General features: G+C 41.9%; 1 protein-coding gene across 3 annotated transcripts in view; it reads right to left on the bottom strand.

Moving 5' to 3' along the window:
• Positions 1-22119, bottom strand: part of tet3 (tet methylcytosine dioxygenase 3) — a 44514-nt gene extending 22395 nt beyond the window's left edge. The window contains exons 1-2 of one of the 3 annotated variants that reach the window (XM_060884325.1): positions 21768-22119; positions 9128-9190 (exon numbers count right to left, since the gene is read on the bottom strand). In XM_060884325.1, the coding sequence (XP_060740308.1) occupies positions 9128-9190; positions 21768-22103 (399 nt within the window). In that variant the 5' untranslated portion in view covers positions 22104-22119. Of the gene's footprint in view, positions 1-9127; positions 9191-9762; positions 10283-21767 lie in introns of those variants that run through there. The other 2 variants (XM_060884322.1, XM_060884324.1) reach the window with 2 other exon arrangements.
• Between the last annotated feature and the right edge of the window lie 1938 nt (positions 22120-24057).

Below are 24057 nucleotides of genomic sequence, written 5' to 3'. Positions count from 1 at the left end.
AGTATAAAGCTGTTCTGTGAAGCCCTCAGAAGTTTGTTAGAGAACATTAGTAAACCAACAGCTTCATGAAGACCAAAGAACACACCAGACAGATCAGGGATAAAGTTGTGGAGAAGTTTAAAGCAGGTTTACGGTTATAAATTAATATCCCAAGCCTCGAACATCTCACGGAGCATGATGTACGATCCATCATCCGGAAATGGAAAGAGTACGGCACGACTGCAAGCCTACCAAGACACGGACGTAGACCTAAACTGACAGGCCGTGCGAGGAGAGCATTAATCAGAGAAGCAGCCAAGAGGCCGTGGTAACTCTGGAGGAGCTGCAGAGATCCACAGCTCAGGTGGGACAATCTGTCCACAGGACGACTATTAGTCGTGCACAAATCTGGTCTTTATGGAAGAGCGGCAAGAAGAAAGCCATTGTTGAAAGAAAGCTATACGACAATAGTTTGCGACAAGGGGCTGAACACACCATCCCCACCGTGATACATGGTGGTGGCAGCATCATGTTGTGGGGATGCTTTTCTTCAGCAGGGACAGGGAAGCTTCACCTTCCAGCAAGACAATGACCCTAAACATACAGCCAGAGCTACAATGGCGTGGTTTAGATCAAAGCATATTCATGCGTTAGAACGGCCCAGTCAAAGTCCAGACCTAAATTCAGTTGAGAATCTGTGGCAAGACGTGAAAATTGCTGTTCACAGACACTCGCCATCTGACTGAGCTTGAGCTATTTTGCAGCGAAAGGTGCTTCTACAAAGTATTGCCTCAGTGGGGCTGTTTGTGGTTGTAACGTGTCAAAATGTGAAAAAGTTCAGTGGGTGTAGGGTGTGAATACTTTTTGTGAATTCTACCGTACATCTTCGGAATTATACTTGGATGTATGCACACACAAGCAAATGTACGTTATACAATATATGTGTTATAATATGTGTTATAATACATTATACAATATATGTGTTATAATATGTGTTATAATATGTGTTATAATATGTGTTATAATACATTATACAATATATGTGTTATAATATGTGTTATAATACATTATACAATGTATGTGTTATAATGTGTTGTGTTATAATACATTATACAATATATGTGTTATAATATGTGTTATAATATGTGTTATAATACATTATACAATATATGTGTTATAATATGTGTTATAATATGTGTTATAATACATTATACAATATATGTGTTATAATATCTGTTATAATACATTATACAATGTATGTGTTATGTGTTATAATATGTGTTATAATACATTATACAATATGTGTTATAATATGTTATGTTATAATACATTATACAATATATGTGTTATAATATGTGTTATAATATGTGTTATAATACATTATACAATATATGTGTTATAATATGTGTTATAATACATCATACAATATATGTGTTATAATGTGTTATAATATGTGTTATAATACATTATACAATATATGTGTTATAATACATTATACAATGTATGTGTTATAATGTGTTATAATATGTGTTATAATACATTATACAATATATGTGTTATAATATGTGTTATAATACATCATACAATATATGTGTTATAATATGTTATAATACATTATACAATGTATGTGTTATAATATGTGTTACAATACATTATACAATATGTGTTATGTGTTATAATACATTATACAATATATGTGTTATAATATGTGTTATAATACATTATACAATATGTGTTATAATATGTGTTATGTGTTATAATACATTATACAATATATGTGTTATAATATGTGTTATAATATGTGTTATAATACATTATACAATATATGTGTTATAATATGTGTTATAATACATTATACAATATATGTGTTATAATATGTGTTATAATACATCAAACAACATATGTCAAAGTCTGTACCAGTGAACTGGCCTAAGTAGGCATGGTCTAATAGGCTGACTTTACATGTCTATATTTGAGAATCCCTGAATAAAACTTCCAAGTTCGAAAGGTTCACACAGAACATCCACTCACTCACTCTCATTCATCTTCTACCGCTTATCCGAACTACCTCGGCTCACGGGGAGCCTGTGCCTATCTCAGGCGTCATCGGGCATCAAGGCAGGATACACCCTGGACGGAGTGCCAACCCATCACAGGGCACACACACACTCTCATTCACTCACACAATCACACACTACCATGCCAATCAACCTACCATGCATGTCTTTGGACCGGGGGAGGAAACCAGAGTACCCGGAGGAAACCCCCGAGGCACGAGGAGAACATGCAAACTCCACACACACAAGGTGGAGGCGGGAATCGAACCCCAAACCCTGGGGGTTTTGTTAAAATGGATTGATAGATTGCTAGATGAATAGATGATAACAAACAGTGCCTACTTTAACAAGACTGAATACCAGCTGCAAAAGGCATTTATTTTAGGTTCTAACCAAAAAAGAGCCGTCCAGAATTCACTACATTTAAGGGTTCACGTACTATTTAATCTGTGACCCTGATCGTGCAGATTTAACAACCGTACAACACTATATACTTGTAAACATTCTTACACACACTTCCTTTGAGACCTAGATAAAGAGCATTTCATATTTCTATAGTAATCTGTGACCATTTTTAGAAATATCTAAATCCAGAACATTCAGAATCTTTTCTTCATGTCTCTTTTTCCAACAACAACACAATCAATCAATGATTAACCATATAAAGGTATTTATGTTATATCCGTAGCGCATAAACGTCTCTGATGCTCATTAGCATTAGTGTCCTCACACAAGGTACAGTACAATACAGAAGAGTGAAGACCTTAGAGACTGACCTTGAGTAGCAGCATTGTGTTGTCCGGTCTCATCTCTGAAGCACGTTGATGAATTTTAGCTTCAAATCTGTCTTTCTGTTTCAGTTAAACAGTCATGTCTGAGTCATCAACCTTACTCATCTCTCCATCTCTCCCCCACACACACACACACACACACACAGACATCCACCCTCAGGCAAACCTACACACACATACAAAGTCTCTCTCACACACAAAACTATGAACGTCTCATTTAACAGCACCTGTATGCCATAGAGATGGTTTATTAATCTACTGTGAGTCATAAGTGTCAGTTAAGTTAAAAACTTAATTAACACATTACATATACTGTACTTCAGCTCATTAACATGTGATTCAGTAATGTAGAACTTAAAATGATGTAGGTTCTGCCCATATTTATGGAATTTTCCACAACTGTTAATCAGCCAAAACATGTTTACCATCTTATGTTGGCTTCTTTAGTTTTGCCCTGGAGCTACTGGAAGTATAGTGAAGTATAGTGACGTGACTGACATAATGCTAAGTACGGTGACCCGTACTCAGAATTTGTTCTCTGCATTTAACCCATCCAAAGTGCACACACACACACACAGCAGTGAACACACACACACCGTGAACACACACCCGGAGCAGTGGGCAGCCATTTATGCTGCGGCGCCCGGGGAGCAGTTGGGGGGGTTCGGTGCCTTGCTCAAGGGCACCTCAGTCGTGGTATTGCTGGCCCGAGACTCGAACCCACAACCTTAGGGTTAGGAGTCAGACTCTCTAACCATTAGGCCACGCCTTGGAGGTAATGGAACTCAAAATATTTAAGTATCCCAATCACGCATGAGTTCAGTAACATCACTGGAGTTAGTCAGAAATCCTTGAAGGTGCAGATAGCTGATTATGGAATACGATTATTGGCACAGTTTGTTTTTTGGATCTTGTTTGTTTGTTTGTTTGTTTTCTTTTATACCGTCACATAATCATTCATTCATTTATTCATTTTCTACCGATTATCCGAACTACCTCGGGTCACGGGGAGCCTGTGCCTATCTCAGGTGTCATCGGGCATCAAGGCAGGATACACCCTGGACGGAGTGCCAACCCATCACAGGGCACACACACACACTCTCATTCACTCACACAATCACACACTACGGACAATTTTCCAGAGATGCCAATCAACCTACCATGCATGTCTTTGGACCGGGGGAGGAAACAGGAGTACCCAGAGGAAACCCCCGAGGCACGGGGAGAACATGCAAACTCCACACACACAAGGTGGAGGCGGGAATCGAACCCCAAACCCTGGAGGTGTGAGGCAAACGTGCTAACCACTAAGCCACCGTGCCCCCCGTTACATAATCAGCGTGAGATAATCTTCAAAACCTTCTCTAGATGGCACGGTGGGGAAATAAGTAGCATTTCAGCTTCATAGCTTCAGGGATCCAAGTGTAATCCTGGCCTCAGGTTACTCTGTGTGGAGAATCCCATATTCCCAAAACACATCCAGATGAATCCACTGGATGATTATGATAATTAGCCTAATTTGCAAATGTGGGAGTGGATTCTACTTTTCCATGAACTGGCATCTTATCTGAGGGTGAAGTTTCCTGCCTAGTGCTCAGTGGTCAAGGGATCAGACCTCAGTATCCACTGTGTCCACAGTATGCTCCTGAACTGGATGAAGTGATTGCTGAGGATGAATGAAGGATTGTTCCGTCCCAAACGGTACTTTACCTGCCCCTCTAGGGGAACTTTCTACATAGACTTAACTGATCTAAACAATTTCCAAATTCTCAAACACTGCTGAGGAACTAAATAAACAGGAGACTATTTCTTGGGGATAAGAGATGATGAACACATGAATATTCACAAAACTACGCATTTACACAACAAAGCTTTGAGAAACATTATAGATGATAAGAATAAGAATTTAATGGGTCTTTTAAAAGAGTTCAATTCGTCCATTTGCAAGTAAAGGCACAATGATTAGGGTCAGTGAGACGGTTAGTTAGTCCCGAATGGACGTTTGTTTGTTTATCTTTTCTCTCCTTCACCCTCTCTCACTTTGTCTTAGTCGTTCTTTTTGTCCTTTTGCACTTTCGCACTTTTGTCACTCCGTCATTTTTGTTTCGACCGTCGTACCGACGCACCGTACATCTGACCTGCTACATTCGTCCGCGCGTCGCCTTTTTGCCTCCGTCTGACACCCGGCACGTGTAAGTCGTCACGCGACGCTCAGCTTCTCGAGCCACCCCCCACCCCGCCCCACCCCACCCCGTACACATATATTCCTACCGCTCATATGGAGAAAGAGAAGAAGATGGGGGAAGGGTGGAGCCATTTTCATTTCTCACTAAGGCAGCGGGACAGAAGGGGGGGGTGGACCTGCGAAGAATAAAAGGCTAAAGTGAGTGCTCTTTGTACAAAGAGCAAAAAAAAAAAAAAAAAAACAGGTGAAATTTGAGGAGAGGGGACACACGAGGGGGAACAGAGAGAATAAACCAGCACAAGAACTATCTCGAGGAACAATAATGCTGGGAGGGAAACGAAAAGGGTCCATACGCACAGGGAGGAACCAAACACACAGTAAAACACACAGTCGACGTGCCTTTTAAACCAACCACGTTGTTGGGTGATTTAAATCTGAGACCAAGATGTAATTTGCAAAGCAAAACATGAAGGTTAAAACATGAGAGAGTGCGTGAGAAAAGGAATAACACAAAGTCATCGCAGGAGACTACTGTAATATTCCTAAACAGAGAAAAGAGGGGGAGAAAAAGGAGAGAAAATGATCTTGTTCCAGCTCTGAATGGTGGCGTGTTGCCAGGGTTTTCTTTCATTCCTCCTCGCAGGAGTCGGGCTAAGATTAGCTCCCCATATGTTCCAGGCGGACGTAGCCGCATTTAAAGGGCCAGCAAACACTTTATGGATCCCGTTGCAGTGTGGACTGCTGTATTGTGTGTGTGTTACTTGTCCAGGACTACAAATCACATCACATCACATCACAACACAACAAACCGAGAAAACGATAAACGACAGTAACGTAAAACCCGCCACGGCATCTACGCCGCGAACGCCAGATCACCGTACGCAATAGTTTTCCAACTCGATGAACTTGAGAATTTCTGTGGTTACCTGCACCATGTGCAGAAGGTGTTAATAAGGTCCCGCCTCTTTATGTCTTTAGTCAGGCGCACACATAACACATCCCATTATATTGTGCACTATTACACTAGACTTGCACATTTTTATGAACAGCAGATATGTTAATCCCTCTGCACTGCTCTTCTTTTTTTCTACTGTACTGGACCTCCACTGAGATGAGGCCGACTCTGTAAGAATCCTGAGACATCTACAGATCTACCAGCTCCAGTTGGACACTGTGATACTAAAGAGGAGATCTGAACTCCATGTGATCTTTTACACCAATACAACATTTATCAGACTGTATATTTATAATCACACCCCCAGTGTCACCCACATGAGGATGAGGTTCCCCTTTGAGTCTGGTTCCTCTCAAGGTTTCTTCCTTTACCATCTAAGGGAGTTTTTCCTCCCCACAGTCACCTGAGTCACCTCAGACTTGCTCATTGGGGATAAATACATACACATACATACATACATACAGTACATACATAAATACATACATACAAGAGGTTCTAAACATACTAGAGGTTCTAAGTAAAAGAGGTTCTAAACTCAAACCTTCTGATCTGAGCGTAGATGAGACGCCGCCGGCGTCGTCCGACTCTCACAAACTGCTGAACAACGGTCAAAAAGTACAGCAGCGAGTGTCTTGGCACGCAAAAGAGAAGTCGCTTTCTCGTCCACAATAAAAATTCGAACACGAGATAGATCGTTTGGGATCTTGTGACAATCCTATATCATTGTTTCAGGAAAGCTACCTTGTGGAGAGAGTATTAGAGAGAGCAATAAAAGTGGTTGCCTTGTTGATACAGAGCTCTTCGTTAGTGTAGACTACAGTATGTCAAACATATTCAGGCATTAACGTGTCATATGGGACACGCTACAGTACGACACGGTGAACAAGCCTGTCCTTACACAGGCACCGAGCTGCACACGCTAAGCTGCAGGAAGCAGGAAGCAGGGCCCCTAAAATCAGAGAGAACAAAATGCCACTTCTAAGAATTCTGAGAAGATCTAGACAGAGACTCAGTTAATGTTACTGTTAATGTCTGTTAAAGCCACGGAGAGAGAACGATACTCTATACAGTACAAAATGCCAGAGAATATAAGCTCAAACTGAGCTTCCGTGTGTGTTTTCTTGATATATAGTCGAGGTCAAAGTGAGGTATTTCTCACATACAGTATTTTGACTGTGAAAATCTGAACAATAAGACCCTTAAAAAGGTGCCCAAGACCTTCAAGAGCCTTTTAAATCCCAAAACCGACAACAACTTCCTGTACGATCCTTTACATTAAACAGTCTTTATCACACATGCTCAAAATTTCCCCGATTTCCTATACACACACCCGCACATGCTGCCGTGTCACATGGCCGCAGCCGCTTGTGCTATAATTGTAGCCGTGATGTCATGCACCACTCACTGTTGCCACAGAAACTAGGTCAGTGTTAACCCTTTCCTATAATGCCGCGGGGATTCCGCACCATGCAAAGGCGTGAAAATAAATCATTACGAAACAATTTCCACCGGCCCTTTTAATGTGGAGCCGGCAGCTTTAGTTTGAATGAAAATACAGTTCTCGTGCTCAGAAAGGATCGTGAGCCAAAACAACTCCATTCTGTTCTCTATTACAGACACATGAACTGATGACTGAGTGGAACAAACATCTCTACGGTTCATGACTGAAAGCTGACAATGCTGAGCATTAACGACACCTCAACCAGCCCTCATGCTTCTCAGTAGCTCTGTTTACTCTTCCTATAAATATCTACTTGTTTTTCATCATGTTGGTGGAAACTCATATTCACTCGTGGCGTCTCGGTGCCTGAAACGATCCTGAAGTCATTTCAGATACCATCGAATGAGTCAATGTAATAAAAGTGAACGATAGAGAACAAGGAAACTGAAATTCTCTAAAGGAGCAACATAATGATCTTCAGCCATCTGTAGGGTGGAACAAATATTCCATACCCTGTAAAATATATATATTAATACTTGGATTTGTTAATACAAACTAGAAAATAATATCTAGGGACTTTTTCAGTAACATGAAATTGATGAGAGAGCGTAAGTCTAACCACAAACACGAGTTATGTCAACTTTGGAAACTAGAGGCTTGCGTAAATTTGCGTGTCGATTGTGTATCACAAAACCGCCGTGGCCTAGTTTTAAATGTTATCTATTTAAGTCATATAAGCCATTACTACGGTTTAACAAGAGCCCGTACACAAACATTCAGAGGTCGGCTACAAGGTTGGAGCGGAGAGAAACTATCCGACATTAAACATTAACAAGGTCAGTTTGTCTGGAATCCGAATCAGATTCAAACCCAGTGATCTCTGGTTAACGTTCACGAGAATAAATCGTCGAAGCGGGACGCGTTCTGTCAGACTGACGCACCTTTATCTAGAGTTACGACCGCCGAAACGGACGGCAGAGTCCTGAGAGACGCAGAATAACTTTCAGATCATCTGCAACATCCATAATATTTTAACAGTAAATAATTTTTTCGCCACTAGACTGAATTAAGTTAGCAGGACGCCGCCGTCTGAGCCGTCGAGGCCCGGAATAGCCGCGCTACTGGGTTACTCCAGTTCATAAACAATCTACCACGTGCTAAGCACTGCGCAAGCGTACGCGTCTGTGCTCCCGTTACCTCGAATGACTGGGAAACTTTGGTGACCCGCCTTCCTCTCTCCGTTTGTGAGAGAGATAGAAAAGGAAAGAAATGGAGAGAGGAAAAATTGAGAGAGAGGAATAGAGTGAGGCCTTCTGCTGTTCTCTCTTGGCCAGGGTACGCTCACGCCTCTCTTTCGCTCTTCCTCTTTCCCTCGCTTACTCTGTCCTCCAATAAGCTCCGAGCGCGGGGCTCTTTAAAGCGAGGCCTGCTCGAGCCCAATCAAAACAGCGCCGGCGTTCTCTCCGATGCCGTGCCAACTGAGCGGGCATTCAGCTTCTGCACTACGGAGATTATTCACTTTTTGTTGTCTTTGACACGAAGCTGAGACGCTGCAGCAGCACCTGCGATTCACAGGTGTCTGTCTACAGCTGTTCGTCGGTGAAGCAAGAGCACACAGATTTAATCACGCTTGAAATATGTCAGAACTCACGAGTACACAGAAACTCATCCAGGCCTTAAAAAAAAAAAGCTAGAGAAGTATAAAGATGTCACACTCACCTCTGTGGCCAGGTTGGGGGTCGAGGTGTGCGCTCTAATACCGTCGTCAGAATGGTCCGCCGTCTGGTCCAGGCGTCGAGAAAAGAAGAGAGAAAGAGGGAGAGATTAACGATCAATGAGACGCAGTGATGGCTAGAACGGAGGAGTAGACAGTTGTGTAGCTCTTTGTTTAGTCACAATAAAAGCTCCTTGTTTTAAGATTTGATTTGAAATAAAAAATGAAACACGTGAATCATCATTTGACCTCCGGAGAAGATGCCGTGATGTGACTCAGAAAGAGACTTCAGATAATTATGTAAGCTTCCCACTCAGCTTTTATCTTCTCATTTTGATCAGTCACAGAATCCCACACATTGTTTTTGGCCTGTTTATAATGCTTAATGAACAAAGCCATATGTATGTTTAACCTAAAGACTATTTCTATTAATCATTTGATTTAGAACCAAAAACATGATGAACAATAGCTTTTACCCCCCCAACACACCATCTGGTTATTCTCCTGTTCAGTCTTTGCTCTGTCACCCCCCCCCCCCCCCCCAATTGATTGAGCCCCTCCAACACCACCACCCCTCCATACCCCTCCACCACATACACACGTACAACTGGGCAGTGTCTCAAATCTGACAAATATTTACCCTCTCAGTCCTGTTGTTTCTTCTCACCACCAGCTACTCGTATCCCCATCAAAAGCCTCTCAGCTATCTCTCGCTTTCTGTGTTTCTTCTTCTCTCTCTCGACCTTTCCCCTTCTTATTTTCTCCTCTCTAACTCTCTTTTTCTGTCCATTCAGGAAGCCATCTTGTGCTTTTAAAATTTTTGATCCTGTTCGTGTTCACTCGTTCCTTCTCTCTCCTTCCCTCGTTCTTTCTCTTTTTTTCTCTCTCTCTCTTTCTCTGTCTCTCTCTCTCTCTCACTTCCTCTCCTTTGCGGGTCGAGCGCATACACGCTGGAGGGTTTTATTTAAAGCCCGTGTGATCACTATCGGCACTGCACTCTACACACACACACACACACACACACACTCACGCGCGCACATAGAGACACAGTAATACACAGATATACACACACAACCCCCTCCCTCTCTCTCTCTCTCTCTCTCTCTGTGTTTCCCCTTTCCTTCTGTCTCTCTCTAACTGATGTGAACACCTCCCTCCCTACACTCACACGCAAGCACCCACACACTCATACACGAAAGAGTCGATCGACCAATCGGAGTCCATTGTTGACTGCTGCTAGGGTGAACCACAGACATGGAGGAGGGGAAGAGGACAAGAGACATAGAGAGAAAACGAGAAAGAGCATAAGAGAGAGAGAAAGGAGGATGGACAAGAAGAAGGGGGTTGGGTGAACAGAAAGGAGCGTGTGTGTACATAGTGTACGGCTGTGAGCCTCTGCTGGGGGATGGGCATCTCTCTCTCTCTCTCTCTCTCTCTCTCTCTCTCTCTCTCTCTCTCTCTGGCTGTCAATTATCTCCTCCGGCTTGCGTGTCCTAAACAATGCCTCTGGTATGTGCTATCACCAGTGACCATCTGTGTCTCGGGAGTTTGCAACAGCCGGACTGGACTGCACTGTGCTCTGGTGTGCGTGTAAACACACACACACACACACACACACACACACACACACACAGAGTCGGTTTGGAATGCAGTATAACCACTCAAAGTCAGTGACAGCGGAACACAAAGCGTTATGTAGCTGACAATCCTCATTACATCAAACGGTGAACAAAAACAGACCCAAAATGTTTGCGATTCTATTTTGCGTAACCTTGATAATACACAACTGACTCAATCCCATTTGGATATCAGTCAGCTGACCCTCGCGTGTTCTTTACTTTGTTAATCATCTACTAAAACAGCTTGTCTTATGACCTCAAGCTGCATGTTTAGGTCTAAATCCAGTGCAAGGTTTGTTCAGCCTCGAGTAATAAACACAGTAATTATATAACTCAGAGAACGGACACCGGCTGAAAAACAGTGGGTCACTGGGTGCGAGTTCCAAGTGATGATCTTTCGGATCCTGAATCTCGCACGCGAATGCAAACGGCCGAGCGAACCTCCAGATCCAAGAGGAGCGAATGATTTCTACACAGCAGAGAAGCAAACGAACGGTGTGCAGAAAAGAGCCGCTCGTCCGCTAAATGTTATGTTAGAGCTCACTTCGTTCATGTAGTTCATGACTACGGCGCAGCGGAAGAGAAAGCAAGAGAACCAGCAGATGTGATAAAAAGTCACAAAGGCACAGGAAGAAGAAAAAGAACAGAGCAAAAGAGAGAGAGAGAGAGAGAGAGAGAGAGAGAGAGAGAGAGAGAGGTTGAAGATGGCGCACTATGAGTAGGCAGCTATGGAGAGAGGAAAAAAAGAATGGTTTGGTGACGCAGCGTGGGAACTCCAGAAACGTCATACGAGTCAGCATGTGTTTGTGTGTGTGTGTGCGCGCATGTGCGTGCTCGTGCGCGTGTGTGTGTGTGTGTGTGTGGTTGAGCTTGTAGGAACCACGAGGTGTTGGGAGGTTGCGCTGTGGAGCACTGAAACTATTCTCCCTCCTTCCGCGTTGTACGATGCTTCAAAATCAACCAGACATCCAACGTTAATGTTAACACGCGCGTCTCGTGTGTGTTCTGGAGGAGGAACTGAACTCTGTGCTCTGGAGTTTCCCTCAAACCGGTGATCCTCCTGCTAACAAAGTGCACAGACAGACCGAACTCACAGACAAAAAAAAGCTGGCAAAGACGTAGAAAAGCTCCCAACAGAAACGACGGGAGAGAACAGACGTGATCAGAGTGACGAAGAAGCAGAAATCTCGCTGACCAACCAACAAAACGTGTCCTCCTGTCCTCCTGTCCTCCTGAACTCCTGCTCTATACTCGTTGTCATATTTATTATAATCCTGTATAAAAGCAGTGGGTTTGTTAGCGTCAGCTCCATTAAAAGCGGAGTCTCCGCGCGCTCATTGGTCCAACACCAAACGGTGTGTCTGTCCGGTCCACGACATACTGGAAAGCATCTCCAGTCCAAACAAGCTGTAGAAACATCTCTACAGAACAACCACAGAGTAATAAGACTTCGTAGATAACCAGCATGTTTGACGCCAGCTGACTTGTGCTTAAGTCCTGAATTTCTGACAAAAGATCTAAACAATGGATACAGAATAATAAAGAGGCTACAGCTCTTTTGTTTTCTTATAGAGTTTTCTGCTACTACACCTTTAGTTAGTGGTTAATCAAGTGTTCACGGAGGAGGCGGGTCTTTAGCCAGATTTGAAGATAACGCCGGCTTCTGATGTCCGTTTTGAGTTCTGCTGTCGGTTCGAAGAGCCAATCACAAATTGAAGGAACATAAAGAATATAAACCTCAAGGAGCGTGTGAAGTGTACGAAGGTGTAGGTCTAGACTAGGTGGAGTCTTGTGGAGTTGGCTGGAGGTTCAGGAGTAATGTTTTGAAGATGGGATACGGATGCGGTAGCCTAGTGGTTAAGGTGTTGGGCTAAAAATCGGAAGGTTGTGAGTTCGATTCTTACGTCCACCAAGCTGCTACTGCTGGGCCCCTGAGCAAGGCCCTTAACCCTCAATTGTTCAGTTGTACAAAAAATGAGATAAAATGTAAGTGGCTCTGGATATAAGGGTGTCTTGATGAAGGGTAAATGCTGTAAATGTAAGTTGTCCACTTTTGAGTCCAAGATCCTGGACTAATTGATGTTCTGCATGATGGGTCTGATATTTAATGTTATAAAGAATGAACCTACAGGTTAGTGTGTGTGAATGAGAGTGTGTGTGTGCCCTGCGATGGGTTGGCACTCCGTCCAGGGTGTATCCTGCCTTGATGCCCGATGACGCCTGAGATAGGCACAGGCTCCCCGTGACCCGAGGTAGTTCGGATAAGCGGTAGAAGATGAGTGAATGAATGAATGAACCTACAGGACTGTGCAGTTATTGAAATGTGGTCTATGAAGTAAAGGTGGTCATCAAAGTCATACTGATGTTGCTGGCTGTGCTGGTTGGCTTGAGTCTAACTGTACGGTGAGATGGTGGTGGTCCAGACAAGGATTACCAGAAGCTAATATTTTGCGAGGTTGAGCTTGAGGTTGTTTTCTTTCATCCTCTTAATCTGTTATGAAGTCAGCTGGTTATTTGTTGACGTCGTCAGATGAAATGAAAGAAAGAATAAAAACAAAAGACAGGAACTTTTAAGAGAACAAGGGTTGTGTTATAACAGCTTTAATCTAAAACTGAGTTCTGGTTGTTATGATGCTGTATAAACTCCACCCCCTTTTTTACAGTCACTTCCTGCGCTAATGTTCATTTAAATACAGGATTGTAGCTCTAAAATGTAAAGAGCACGAAGACACCTGGCCTCACGATTACAGGCTCAAACAAGCACATCAGCAAAGCTCCATCAGGCAGACTGAATACAGTAATCACACACACACACACACACACACACACACTGTTTCACACGATCCCTACAGAGGGATCATTAAGGGTGCATTGCTAAAGAGTTGTGAGAATTTGCACCTGCATTTGTGTGTTTGTGTGTGTGTGTGTGTGTGTGTGTGTGTGTGATTGAGCATTGCTCTAATAACAGCAGAATTAACGATCCTAATTAACCCTCTCCGCCTTCCACTATTCCAACAATGGTCTGACTAAAGCCTCCAAATCTACACACCTATTCAGAGTCTCTCTCTCTCTCTCTCTCACACACACACACACACACACACACACAGACACCTCACTTTCCCACCCAGACAAAACAGATGTCCCATACACAGTCCTGCATATTCACTGCGTCACTGCTCCCCCACACCGAGCGCTACTGACCGTCGGAGTTGTTCGGCTAAATCAGGACAAGAAATGAATCCGTTTTGTACAACTGTTTAAAATATAACTGCACCTTATGAGGCAAAAATTCACTAGGGAACAGCACGGTATGGTACTTGCCCCAAATACAGAACTGTATGCTCCACTTTGTCACCAACCTTCACCTAGAGGCTATAAGTGAATATTGTAGAAACTAGTGAGAATGTTGAGTTTAACGGTGATCAGATTGTGTTACAGTGAGGAAAAAAACACGATACGTTATCGTAGCGGGGGTCACGGTGGCTTAGTGGTTAGCACGTTCACCTCACACCTCCAGGGTTGGGGGTTCGATTCCCGCCTCCACCTTGTGTGTGTGGAGTTTGCATGTTCTCCCCGTGCCTCGGGGGTTTCCTCCGGGTACTCCGGTTTCCTCCCCTGGTCCAAAGACATGCATGGTAGGTTGATTGGCATCTCTGGAAAATTGTCCGTAGTGTGTGATTGCGTGAGTGAATGAGAGTGTGTGTGTGTGTGCCCTGTGATGGGTTGGCACTCCGTCCAGGGTGTATCCTGCTTTGATGCCCGATGACGCCTGAGATAGGCACAGGCTCCCTGTGACCCGAGGTAGTTCGGATAAGCGGTAGAAAATGAGTGAGTGAGTGAGTGAGTGTGTGAGTGAGTGTGTGAGTGAGTGTGTGAGTGAGTGAGTGTGTGAGTGAGTGTGTGAGTGAGTGAGTGAGTGTGTGAGTGAGTGTGTGAGTGAGTGTGAGTGTGTGAGTGAGTGTGTGAGTGAGTGTGTGAGTGAGTGAGTGAGTGAGTGTGTGAGTGAGTGAGTGAGTGAGTGAGTGTGTGAGTGAGTGTGTGAGTGAGTGTGTGAGTGAGTGAGTGAGTGTGTGAGTGTGTGAGTGAGTGAGTGTGTGAGTGAGTGAGTGAGTGTGTGAGTGAGTGAGTGTGTGAGTGAGTGAGTGAGTGAGTGAGTGAGTGTGTGAGTGAGTGAGTGAGTGAGTGAGTGTGAGTGAGTGAGTGAGTGAGTGTGTGAGTGAGTGAGTGAGTGTGTGAGTGAGTGAGTGTGTGAGTGAGTGAGTGAGTGAGTGTGTGAGTGTGTGAGTGAGTGAGTGAGTGAGTGAGTGTGTGAGTGTGTGAGTGAGTGAGTGAGTTATCGTGAGTAAGTGTGTGAGTGAGTGTGTGAGTGAGTGAGTGAGTGAGTGAGTGAGTGAGTGATTGTGTGAGTGAGTGAGTGAATGAGTGAGTGTGTGAGTGTGTGAGTGAGTGAGTGTGTGAGTGAGTGAGTGAGTGAGTGAGTGAGTGAGTGAGTGTGTGAGTGTGTGAGTGAGTGAGTTATCGTAGCCTGAGATGTGATCAGATGTGACAACTGTGCTGACCAGAGGAGACGCCATCATATCGGTTATTATTACAAAAGTGTCCCAACTATTTAATGCTCGGCCCCTAAGAAGGTTCTGCTTCGCCTCTTAGAACCCGACTGCTCAAGGTGATTTGTTATAGCTGTGATGTCAAGTAGATTTTAACGTACAGTTTAATAAAATTATTATTATTTTTAAATTAAAATGAAAGCTCTGGTGTAAAGCATCTAGCGAGGGCCTGGCACTCACTCGCAGCGCGTGTAATCGATGCCCTGAGTGACGCACAGTAACTGGTTTTAACATCATTAGCATTATTGAGTGCACAGCACGAGCGGTTTGCTTCGCAGAGCCGTGGTTGGTGAGTTCAGGGATATAATGAGATGTGGTTGCTAGGCGACAGGGAGTCAGGCAGCAGGGGATTGCAGGGGTCAGGGGAAGGGGACAAAGAAATATGGCCTTTCTGACCACTGCACTCGCTACTAATGAGCAACGCTGTTAGCACAAAAACTGATCTGAGATCAGACGCCGAGGTCTCGTCAAATGCAAATACTCGTAATGTTAAAGTCGTAAAACAATCGACGTTTGCGACGGAATAGTTTTCTTTAAGGCTCAATAAAATGATATCGTTTCATAGTTTCTGTTGCCTCCTGAAGGTGATCACACAAGATGCGTCTGACAATTAGTTCAACAATTAAAACAGAAAGAAATGAAAAGATTTTCTGTTTGGGCTCGAAGACAAAAACAGAGACTTTTCACACGATTACTTCTGAATTACACGTCCTTCATTTCTGAAGTTTATGTTTGTTTTAAACAGAGTTTAATAAACTGAATCTTAATTTCTGCATTTCTACATTTCTGTGTGTGTGTGTGTGTGTGTGTGTGTGAGGAGGTGTTTGTGGGGGAAGGGCAGAGCTTCATATCTTTATCTCACACACACAGACACAAACACACACACACACAAACACACACACACAAACATACACACACACACACAAACACACACACACACACAAACACACACACACACACAAACACACAAACACACACACACACACACACACACATAAAAACAGGAGACACGTGTAGAAGGATGGGTTCCTTCCTCCTCCACCCAACACAAACCCAGCTTTCCTGAACCCATCAGTCCTGTTTGTGTTTATACTGTCCTGTTTCTGTCCTGTTTCTCTCTGAGTGTTTACTCGTCTCGCCCTCACTTCATCCTCATTCTATACATTCCACACACTTTACATTAGTTAGAAAAGAAGGAAAGAAAGAAAGAAAGAAAGAAAGAAAGAAAGAAAGAAAGAAAGAAAGAAAGAAAGAAAAAAAGGAAGGCAATGGAACAACAGAGGAACCTAAGATGTGAATAAGCAGAAAGAAAGAATAACATGAAAAATAGAAATACAGTAAACAAAAAAGTGAAAAAAGTCAGAAAAGCAAAAGAAGACAAAGAACAAAAGAAAACCGAACAAAAGTAGTAGAGAGAAAGGAAAAAGGAACAAAGGGATTAGAAGGAGAGAGAAAGCTTTACTAAGACTGTAATCGCAGACAAATGTTGGTGTAAAACGATGAATAAATAACAGAGTAAATGAATGAATGGAGAAATGAGAAGCTTCACATAAAAGCAAAGGACAAAGAAGGAAAGCTCTTTGTGTCTCGGCTCGACTCCCATACGAGTCACGGGAGCGCCTCCAGAGGTCAGAGGTCAGGCTGCAGTGCACACAGAGCAGGTGGGAGGAATTCGGCACTGCTGAGCGCCGACCTTTTAACGCTAAGCTGTTCGAGAAGAAGCCAATTAGGCCGAAAGTCTCGAGAAGAAAAACCTCCAAAACACGAGGACAATAAAAAATCAGGACTGAGACCTGAACAAGTAAAACAACAGCAACTTCATGTGTTTCTTTATTTCTAATCTTTCAGCTGGATGATAAATTCCAGTGAGATCAGTGAGAACGTGTAAAAACTTTGAGAAGAACTACATTCTGTTGAAAAGAACACGAATCAGAAAGTAGTTTCTGGTCCTGGTGCAAAAGATTAACTCCAGAATATGGAGTAAAGTTAATGGAGTGATTAATTGAGTGATTATTCCCTTCTTCTTCTTCAGTAACCACATCAGGAAACAGCTGAAATACCAGGAATGGGCTGGTGAAGAGACGTGGATTAGTTTTAATGAAATAGTTTATAAAATATTATTGTAAATAAATAACCAAGTATAGAAAGAAAGAAAGAAAGAAAGAAAGAAAGAAAGAAAGAAAGAAAGAAGGTAAAAAAAAGCAAAGAAAGAAAGAAAGAAAGAAAGAAAGAAAGAAAGAAAGAAAGAAAGAAAGAAAGAAAGAAAGAAAGAAGGTAAAAAATCAAAGAAGGAAAGAAAGAAAGAAAGAAAGAAAGAAAGAAAGAAAGAAAGAAAGAAAGAAAGAAAGAAAGAAAGAAAGAAAGGAAGAAAGAAAGAAAGAAAAAAGAAAGAAGTGTCTTAATGAAAAGAAATAAAGAAAGTGTTTCAATGAAGAAAGAAAGAAAGAAAGAAAGAAAGAAAGAAAGAAAGAAAGAAAGAAGGTAAAAAGCAAAGAAAGAAAGAAAGAAAGAAAGAAAGAAAGAAAGAAAGAAAGAAAGAAAGAAAGAAAGAAAGAAAGAAAGAAAGAAGGTAAAACGCAAAGAAAGAAAGAAAGAAAGAAAGAAAGAAAGAAAGAAAGAAAGAAAGAAAGAAAGAAGGTAAAAAAGCAAAGAAAGAAAGAAAGAAAGAAAGAAAGAAAGAAAGAAAGAAAGAAAGAAAGAAGGTAAAAAAAGCAAAGAAAGAAAGAAAGAAAGAAAGAAAGAAAGAAGGTAAAAAATCAAAGAAAGAAAGAAAGAAAGAAAGAAAGAAAGAAAGAAAGAAAGAAAAAAGAAAGAAGTGTCTTAATGAAAAGAAATAAAGAAAGTGTTTCAATGAAGAAAGAAAGAAAGAAAGAAAGAAAGAAAGAAAGAAAGAAAGAAAGAAAGAAAGAAGGTAAAAAAAAGCAAAGAAAGAAAGAAAGAAAGAAAGAAAGAAAGAAAGAAAGAAAGAAAGAAAGAAGGTAAAAAGCAAAGAAAGAAAGAAAGAAAGAAAGAAAGAAAGAAGGTAAAAAAGCAAAGAAAGAAAGAAAGAAAGAAAGAAAGAAAGAAAGAAAGAAAGAAAGAAAGAAAGAAAGAAAGAAAGAAAGAAAGAAAGAAAGAAGGTAAAAAAGCAAAGAAAGAAAGAAAGAAGGTAAAAAAGCAAAGAAAGAAATAAAGAAAGAAGTATCTTTATGAAAAGAAATAAAGAAAGTGTTTCAATGAAGAAGTCAAATCTGGATTGTTTACTGGACACAAAGTTAAATCTGGGACTGCTTTCTCTAAAACAAGACTTAATCTGTGTTTAATAAACCAGAGCTTTAAAGCCAAGAATCAACAGATTACACACACGTGTGTGTTTAGTGCTGCGACAACAACAACAACATCGGCCATCTTACAGCTCTGTGTGTTAGCAAACAAGCTAATCCTGCACAGGTTCCTCTCAGGATGTAAAGCTAAAAAAGTGTTTTTAATCAAAGTGTACTCGACTATACTGTATGTGAGTCTGCTGATTCTAACATAGCAACCACTCCATATACACACACACACACACACACACACACACACTCAACAAACAACTTTATGCAAACAGCCAAACAAAGGCTTCACCATCTGCTTCAGGGCTTTAGGAGAAGATGAGCTGCAAGAATACGTGCAGCAACTCGGATTCGCTTCTACAGACTCAAGGACGGCGTCCGTTTTTATCGCTTTGTCATCACTCTATGATCCAAATCACAGAGAATTCTTTTCAACATGAGTCAAACTTCAAAGCTCCCACAGTAGATACTGTGGAAAAAAAACTTGAATAAAGATAAATGACTGATCGTGTTGCTGACTGTTGACTGATTGTGTTACTCTGTACAGCGTGGTGTGTTCATTGTGTCCTTTGTGTTAATCACCACGTCTGAAGTATAAACGCTGGTCTGAAGTTTGATTCGTTCTCATATCCACCGTCACAGTGGTCTCTGGAGCGTTGTGTGTTTTTAAATGAGCGATTCAGAAACTAGTTCAGAGAGCTGCAGGTCACATCCTTAGGGGAAAAGAAAGTCATTCAGGTTTTCTCAGTTTACGTCGAATGCTCTAGAGGTTTCATATTGACTACAAGTTTTTTCTAATCATGCGTAAGCTTTAAAACACTCCAGTGGAAATTTCTTACTAATCTTCTGACACGTTTGGAGTCATGCTGAGCGCTTTGTTAAGCTGAGTCTTTGTTTAGTTTACTTTCGACTCTTAGGACCGGATGCGGTAGAAGCTTTACGTGTATGACCGTGGAATAAAAAAATGCCGGAGGGATGGTATAACCCCGTCCCCGTCAATCAGACAGAGCAACTCTAGCTAATCTCGTCCGTCAGCGAGTGCCTGTGTGCAGAAGAGGGCAGTTCTCCCAGCGTCCTGTGACGTAACGTGAGAAGTAGTTCTTAAAGGGTTTCAATCAAAACACCATGTTGCCTTCAAAGCTTAAGATTCCAACCATCTAAAAAGTCTTATCAGGGTTAAAGAAAGAGCTGGAAGATAAATTCAGCAAAATAAAAGTTTTTTTTAAAAGGTAGAAAAGGTTTTTTTCCTCTCAGAACAAACCTAATTCGATCTATAGCTTACGGTGGCCGAGAAGTGCAAAACAAATTAACAAATCCGAAAACACATTAACAAATCCGAAAACAAATTAACAAATACGAAAACAAATTAACAAATCCGAAAACACATTAACAAAATGTGTTTTCGGATTTGTTAATGTGTTTTCTGATTTGTTAATGTGTTTCGTGCACCGATTCAGACAACCTGGAAGCGGTAGGTATAGTTTGTGAATGGAAACTTACCGATCATTGGACAAGACACCTGTCATTAAAGATATACAGGTGAATGAAAGGTGTCTCGTCCGATGATGGGTAAGTTTCCATTCACAAACTATACCAACCTCTTCTGCGTTGTCTGATTTGTTAATGTGTTCTCAGATTTGTTAATGTTTTTTCGGATTTGTTTTGCACTTCTCGGCCACCATAGTAGCTAGTGGTTAATGACAAACATTCTGAGACGTGAACATCGAGTGGCGAACCAAAGACTAACCAAAGACTTATCATCACTTGGCAAAGCAATTATTCATTGGCTGAATTGTGTAATTTATGGTGATGTCTTTGATCAAGATCTAAGCTGTGAGGTGAACAGGATCCCACAAGGTAAAGGAGGTCAGGAAAGACAAGTTTAGACGGGACAGAAGAGGAATGTCTCAGAGAAAGATCAAAAGCAAGGCGGATCCGTGACAAGATGCGGTCTTGTTTTAAGAAAGCTTCCTTCTGTTAGCCTTGTCAAACTCCACGTCATTAAACACAATGACATCAGAAAAGTGACGCGGGACTCGTGTCTAAAGTCATGAGCGATTTAGATTAGCAGGAGGGAAAGGATTTACACTTGCAGCTTCAGCTTAATTCATATGAAATCCAAAAGAATCTCTCTCGCTTGAGAAGAATGCTACGACGTTCGGGTTAAAGCCGTTTGAAATCCTAAAGAGCGCAAGGAAACATTTAGCTCACATGTGTTTTCACTCTAAAACGTTCTGACGGCGGTGAAATCCGAAACCATGGATACTAATGACTTGTATGATGACACAAGGTATTATTAAGACTTTGGTTTGTATTCCTTCAAGCTGAGTAACAAAACAACAGTTCAGGAAGAGATGAGGACAAAAAAAACTGGAGTTTCTTAACACACTTTACAAATTACTGACTGACAGACTGAGGAAATAACCTTTAGAGACACTTTATTCTAATTCGAACTTAAAATTTGGATGAAATCGGAGAATTCAACACAACACAATAATAAGTTAGCAACAATCGGTGTCATGAGAAATAGCTTCACGAAAAACATAAAACTGTGGATGTAATAAAAGTCGTGGAAGTCGTGTCCTAATGGTTAGAGAGTCTGACTCCTAACCCTAAGGTTGTGGGTTCGAGTCTCGGGCCGGCCACGACTGAGGTGCCCTTGAGCAAGGCACCGAACCCCTCCAACTGCTCGCCACAGGATAAATGGCTGCCCACTGCTCCGGGTGTGTGTTCACGGTGTGTGTGTGTTCACTGCAGTGTGTGTGCACTTTGGATGGGTTAAATGCAGAGAACTTACTTAGCCGTATGTCACGTCACTAAATCACTAAAAATCAAATTCTCTTGTCGTCTAGCTAAACTTAGCTTACTAGCTAGCTGGGATTTCACTATTGACGTTTCAGTTTGTTTTCGTATTTTTTAGTGATTTTAATACCTGTTGCTGTCTCACCATAGCAGATTATTTCTAGTTCACGTGACTGTTGTTTATACTAAAGTAACTCAACCTGTCAAAGTCTATAACATAACAGGCTAATAGAAAATATGCTAGGTCAGCTAGCTATGATAAGCAGTTAATAACTAATCTCATATGTAGACTGATGAGCCTCTTACCTGCCAGGTGACCCTCTTCTTCTTGAGTTCTTCACATTTCCTGAGTTTACAGATCTGATGCGCGACCTTCCTGTTGACGCAGCTGTTGCAAGTGCTGCAGTTCTCGGTGCGCATGCAGGGCCCGCATACACCACACCTTTTTCTCTTTTTCCTCACAGGATCCTGGGTCATGGAGAAGAGTCCCGCATGCTGGTGTTCAGTTTGGATGTACTGGCTCAGAGGAGACACCGTGCTTGCTCCCCCGGGTCTGAGGAACACTTTGGCGTCCTCGTCCTCCAAGGAGAACTCGTATACGTCTGGTGCCGAAGGGGCGAGCCCATTGTGAGGCTTGTGCATGCTGGGAAATCTTCTGTTCTCCAACCAGGGACTGGTGGTTGTTGGTGTAGAAGGGATTCAAAATAATACAGGAAGGTCACCACAGAGCAGAAAGGTCCATACAGTCAGTGGTCAGGGTGCAAGTCTGAGTGCTTTAGAGAACGAGGGGAAAGCAGCAGAGCCGTGGCAGATGTTGCTATTGTGAGAGAAACGTGATGCTCATTCTCATTCACCTGTGTGAACAGGCGTCGTGTGGACGATGGAGATGAAGATCATCTCTCTGTACGCCAGTGCGAGGGACCGGTCTAACCTCTGCAGCTTCACAGGAGCCATTTCAGTTCAGAGCTTCTCCAGCCACTGTTGGACTGCAGGATAAAAGAAAAGAATAAACCAAAATATTAATAGAAATGGCAGTCATATCATACTCAATAGCTAACCCTGCGTTCAAACTAGCATGTGACATGACGCTTGTGCCACAGATCTCTAATGTCCTTCCAAGCTTTGTTTTTCTTCCGCTAAACACATTAACGAGTCATACATGTTGATGTTCGATGAAAACATGGATGGATTTTATTCTAATTCTGTACAACAAAAAGTAAACAGGAATTAACTGCAGGTCGTAAGTAAAGTTGGAACTGAAGAAATATCAGACCACACACACACACCGTAGGACCGGACCGAGTAATCGTTTGTGGAAATTGCATGAATTTGTTGCATTTACTATTGTCTTAACTAATTTGCCTGGAGCTGAGAAAATCTTAACTGAGATGTTATATGTTACACACATACAACACCTTAAACCCAGTGACAGATAAAGTCAATAGTCTTTACATCTGTACACAAAGTATTCTGAGAATCAGGATAAAATAAGCATTTAAAAAAGTGCCTCGCTTAAGCTACTACTTATTTCCATATAAAATGACACTAATAATAAAAAACTATCCATAATAATAAAAATAATAAGCTGAACATCAATTTGCTACATAGCAGAAACAGAAAAATGCATGATCCTGATTGGTCGATCCTGTTTCTCACCATAGCAACTGGTAGACAATTAAATGTTTAAAAAAATAAATAAATAAGGGATTATGTTCATTTGACATCCGGAGTGACTCAATTAATTTGACTAATTATTAATATTATTATAACATAATTATATAACGATATACATGTGCTTTCCGCAAAACTGTTGCCTAAAATGGACCTGAATCTGAGCTTTACATATTGATGCTAATTTGGCTGGTAGAAAAGTACAAGAACATTAAAAAAAATTGTTTTTCCCCAAATATCACCTTTATGCTACTCAAAGCATTTTTAAATATCCTCCTGAAGCACGTGCTGCTTGAGCTTAGTTATTATTTAGTAGGTTTTACATTTACAGCGTTTAGCAGATGCCCTTATATCCAGAGCGACTTACATTTTTATCTCATTTTATACAACAGAGCAATCGAGGGTCAAGGGCCTTTGCTCAGGGGCCCAACGGTGGCAGCCTGGCAGACATGGGAATCAAACTCACAACCTTCCGATTGGTAATCCAGCACCTTAACCACTAGGCTTCCAAATCCCTTTAGTACTAGTTAAGTCATTAGTAATGACTTATATGTTGAGTAATGACTTATATTAGTAATGACTTAACAGACCTGACACCTAAAACCACGTGTCATATATTTAGCCATTTATTTCCTCTTCGGTTATTAGCTACAGTGTTGTTAGTGAATTATGAAATTAGTTTCGATATGAAAAGATACGGGGGGCACGGTGGCTTAGTGGTTAGCACGTCCGCCTCACACCTCCAGGGTTGGTGGTTCGATTCCCGCCTCCACCTTGTGTGTGTGGAGTTTGCATGTTCTCCCCGTGCCTCGGGGGTTTCCTCCGGGTACTCTGGTTTCCTCCCCCGGTCCAAAGACATGCATGGTAGGTTGATTGGCATCTCTGGAAAAATTGTCCCTAGTGTGTGATTGCGTGAGTGAATGAG

This window comes from Tachysurus vachellii, chromosome 12 (assembly GCF_030014155.1).
Source record: "Tachysurus vachellii isolate PV-2020 chromosome 12, HZAU_Pvac_v1, whole genome shotgun sequence".
In the NCBI taxonomy this organism is placed as follows: Eukaryota; Metazoa; Chordata; class Actinopteri; order Siluriformes; family Bagridae; genus Tachysurus; species Tachysurus vachellii.
This window is presented reverse-complemented; position numbering and strand designations above follow the sequence as displayed.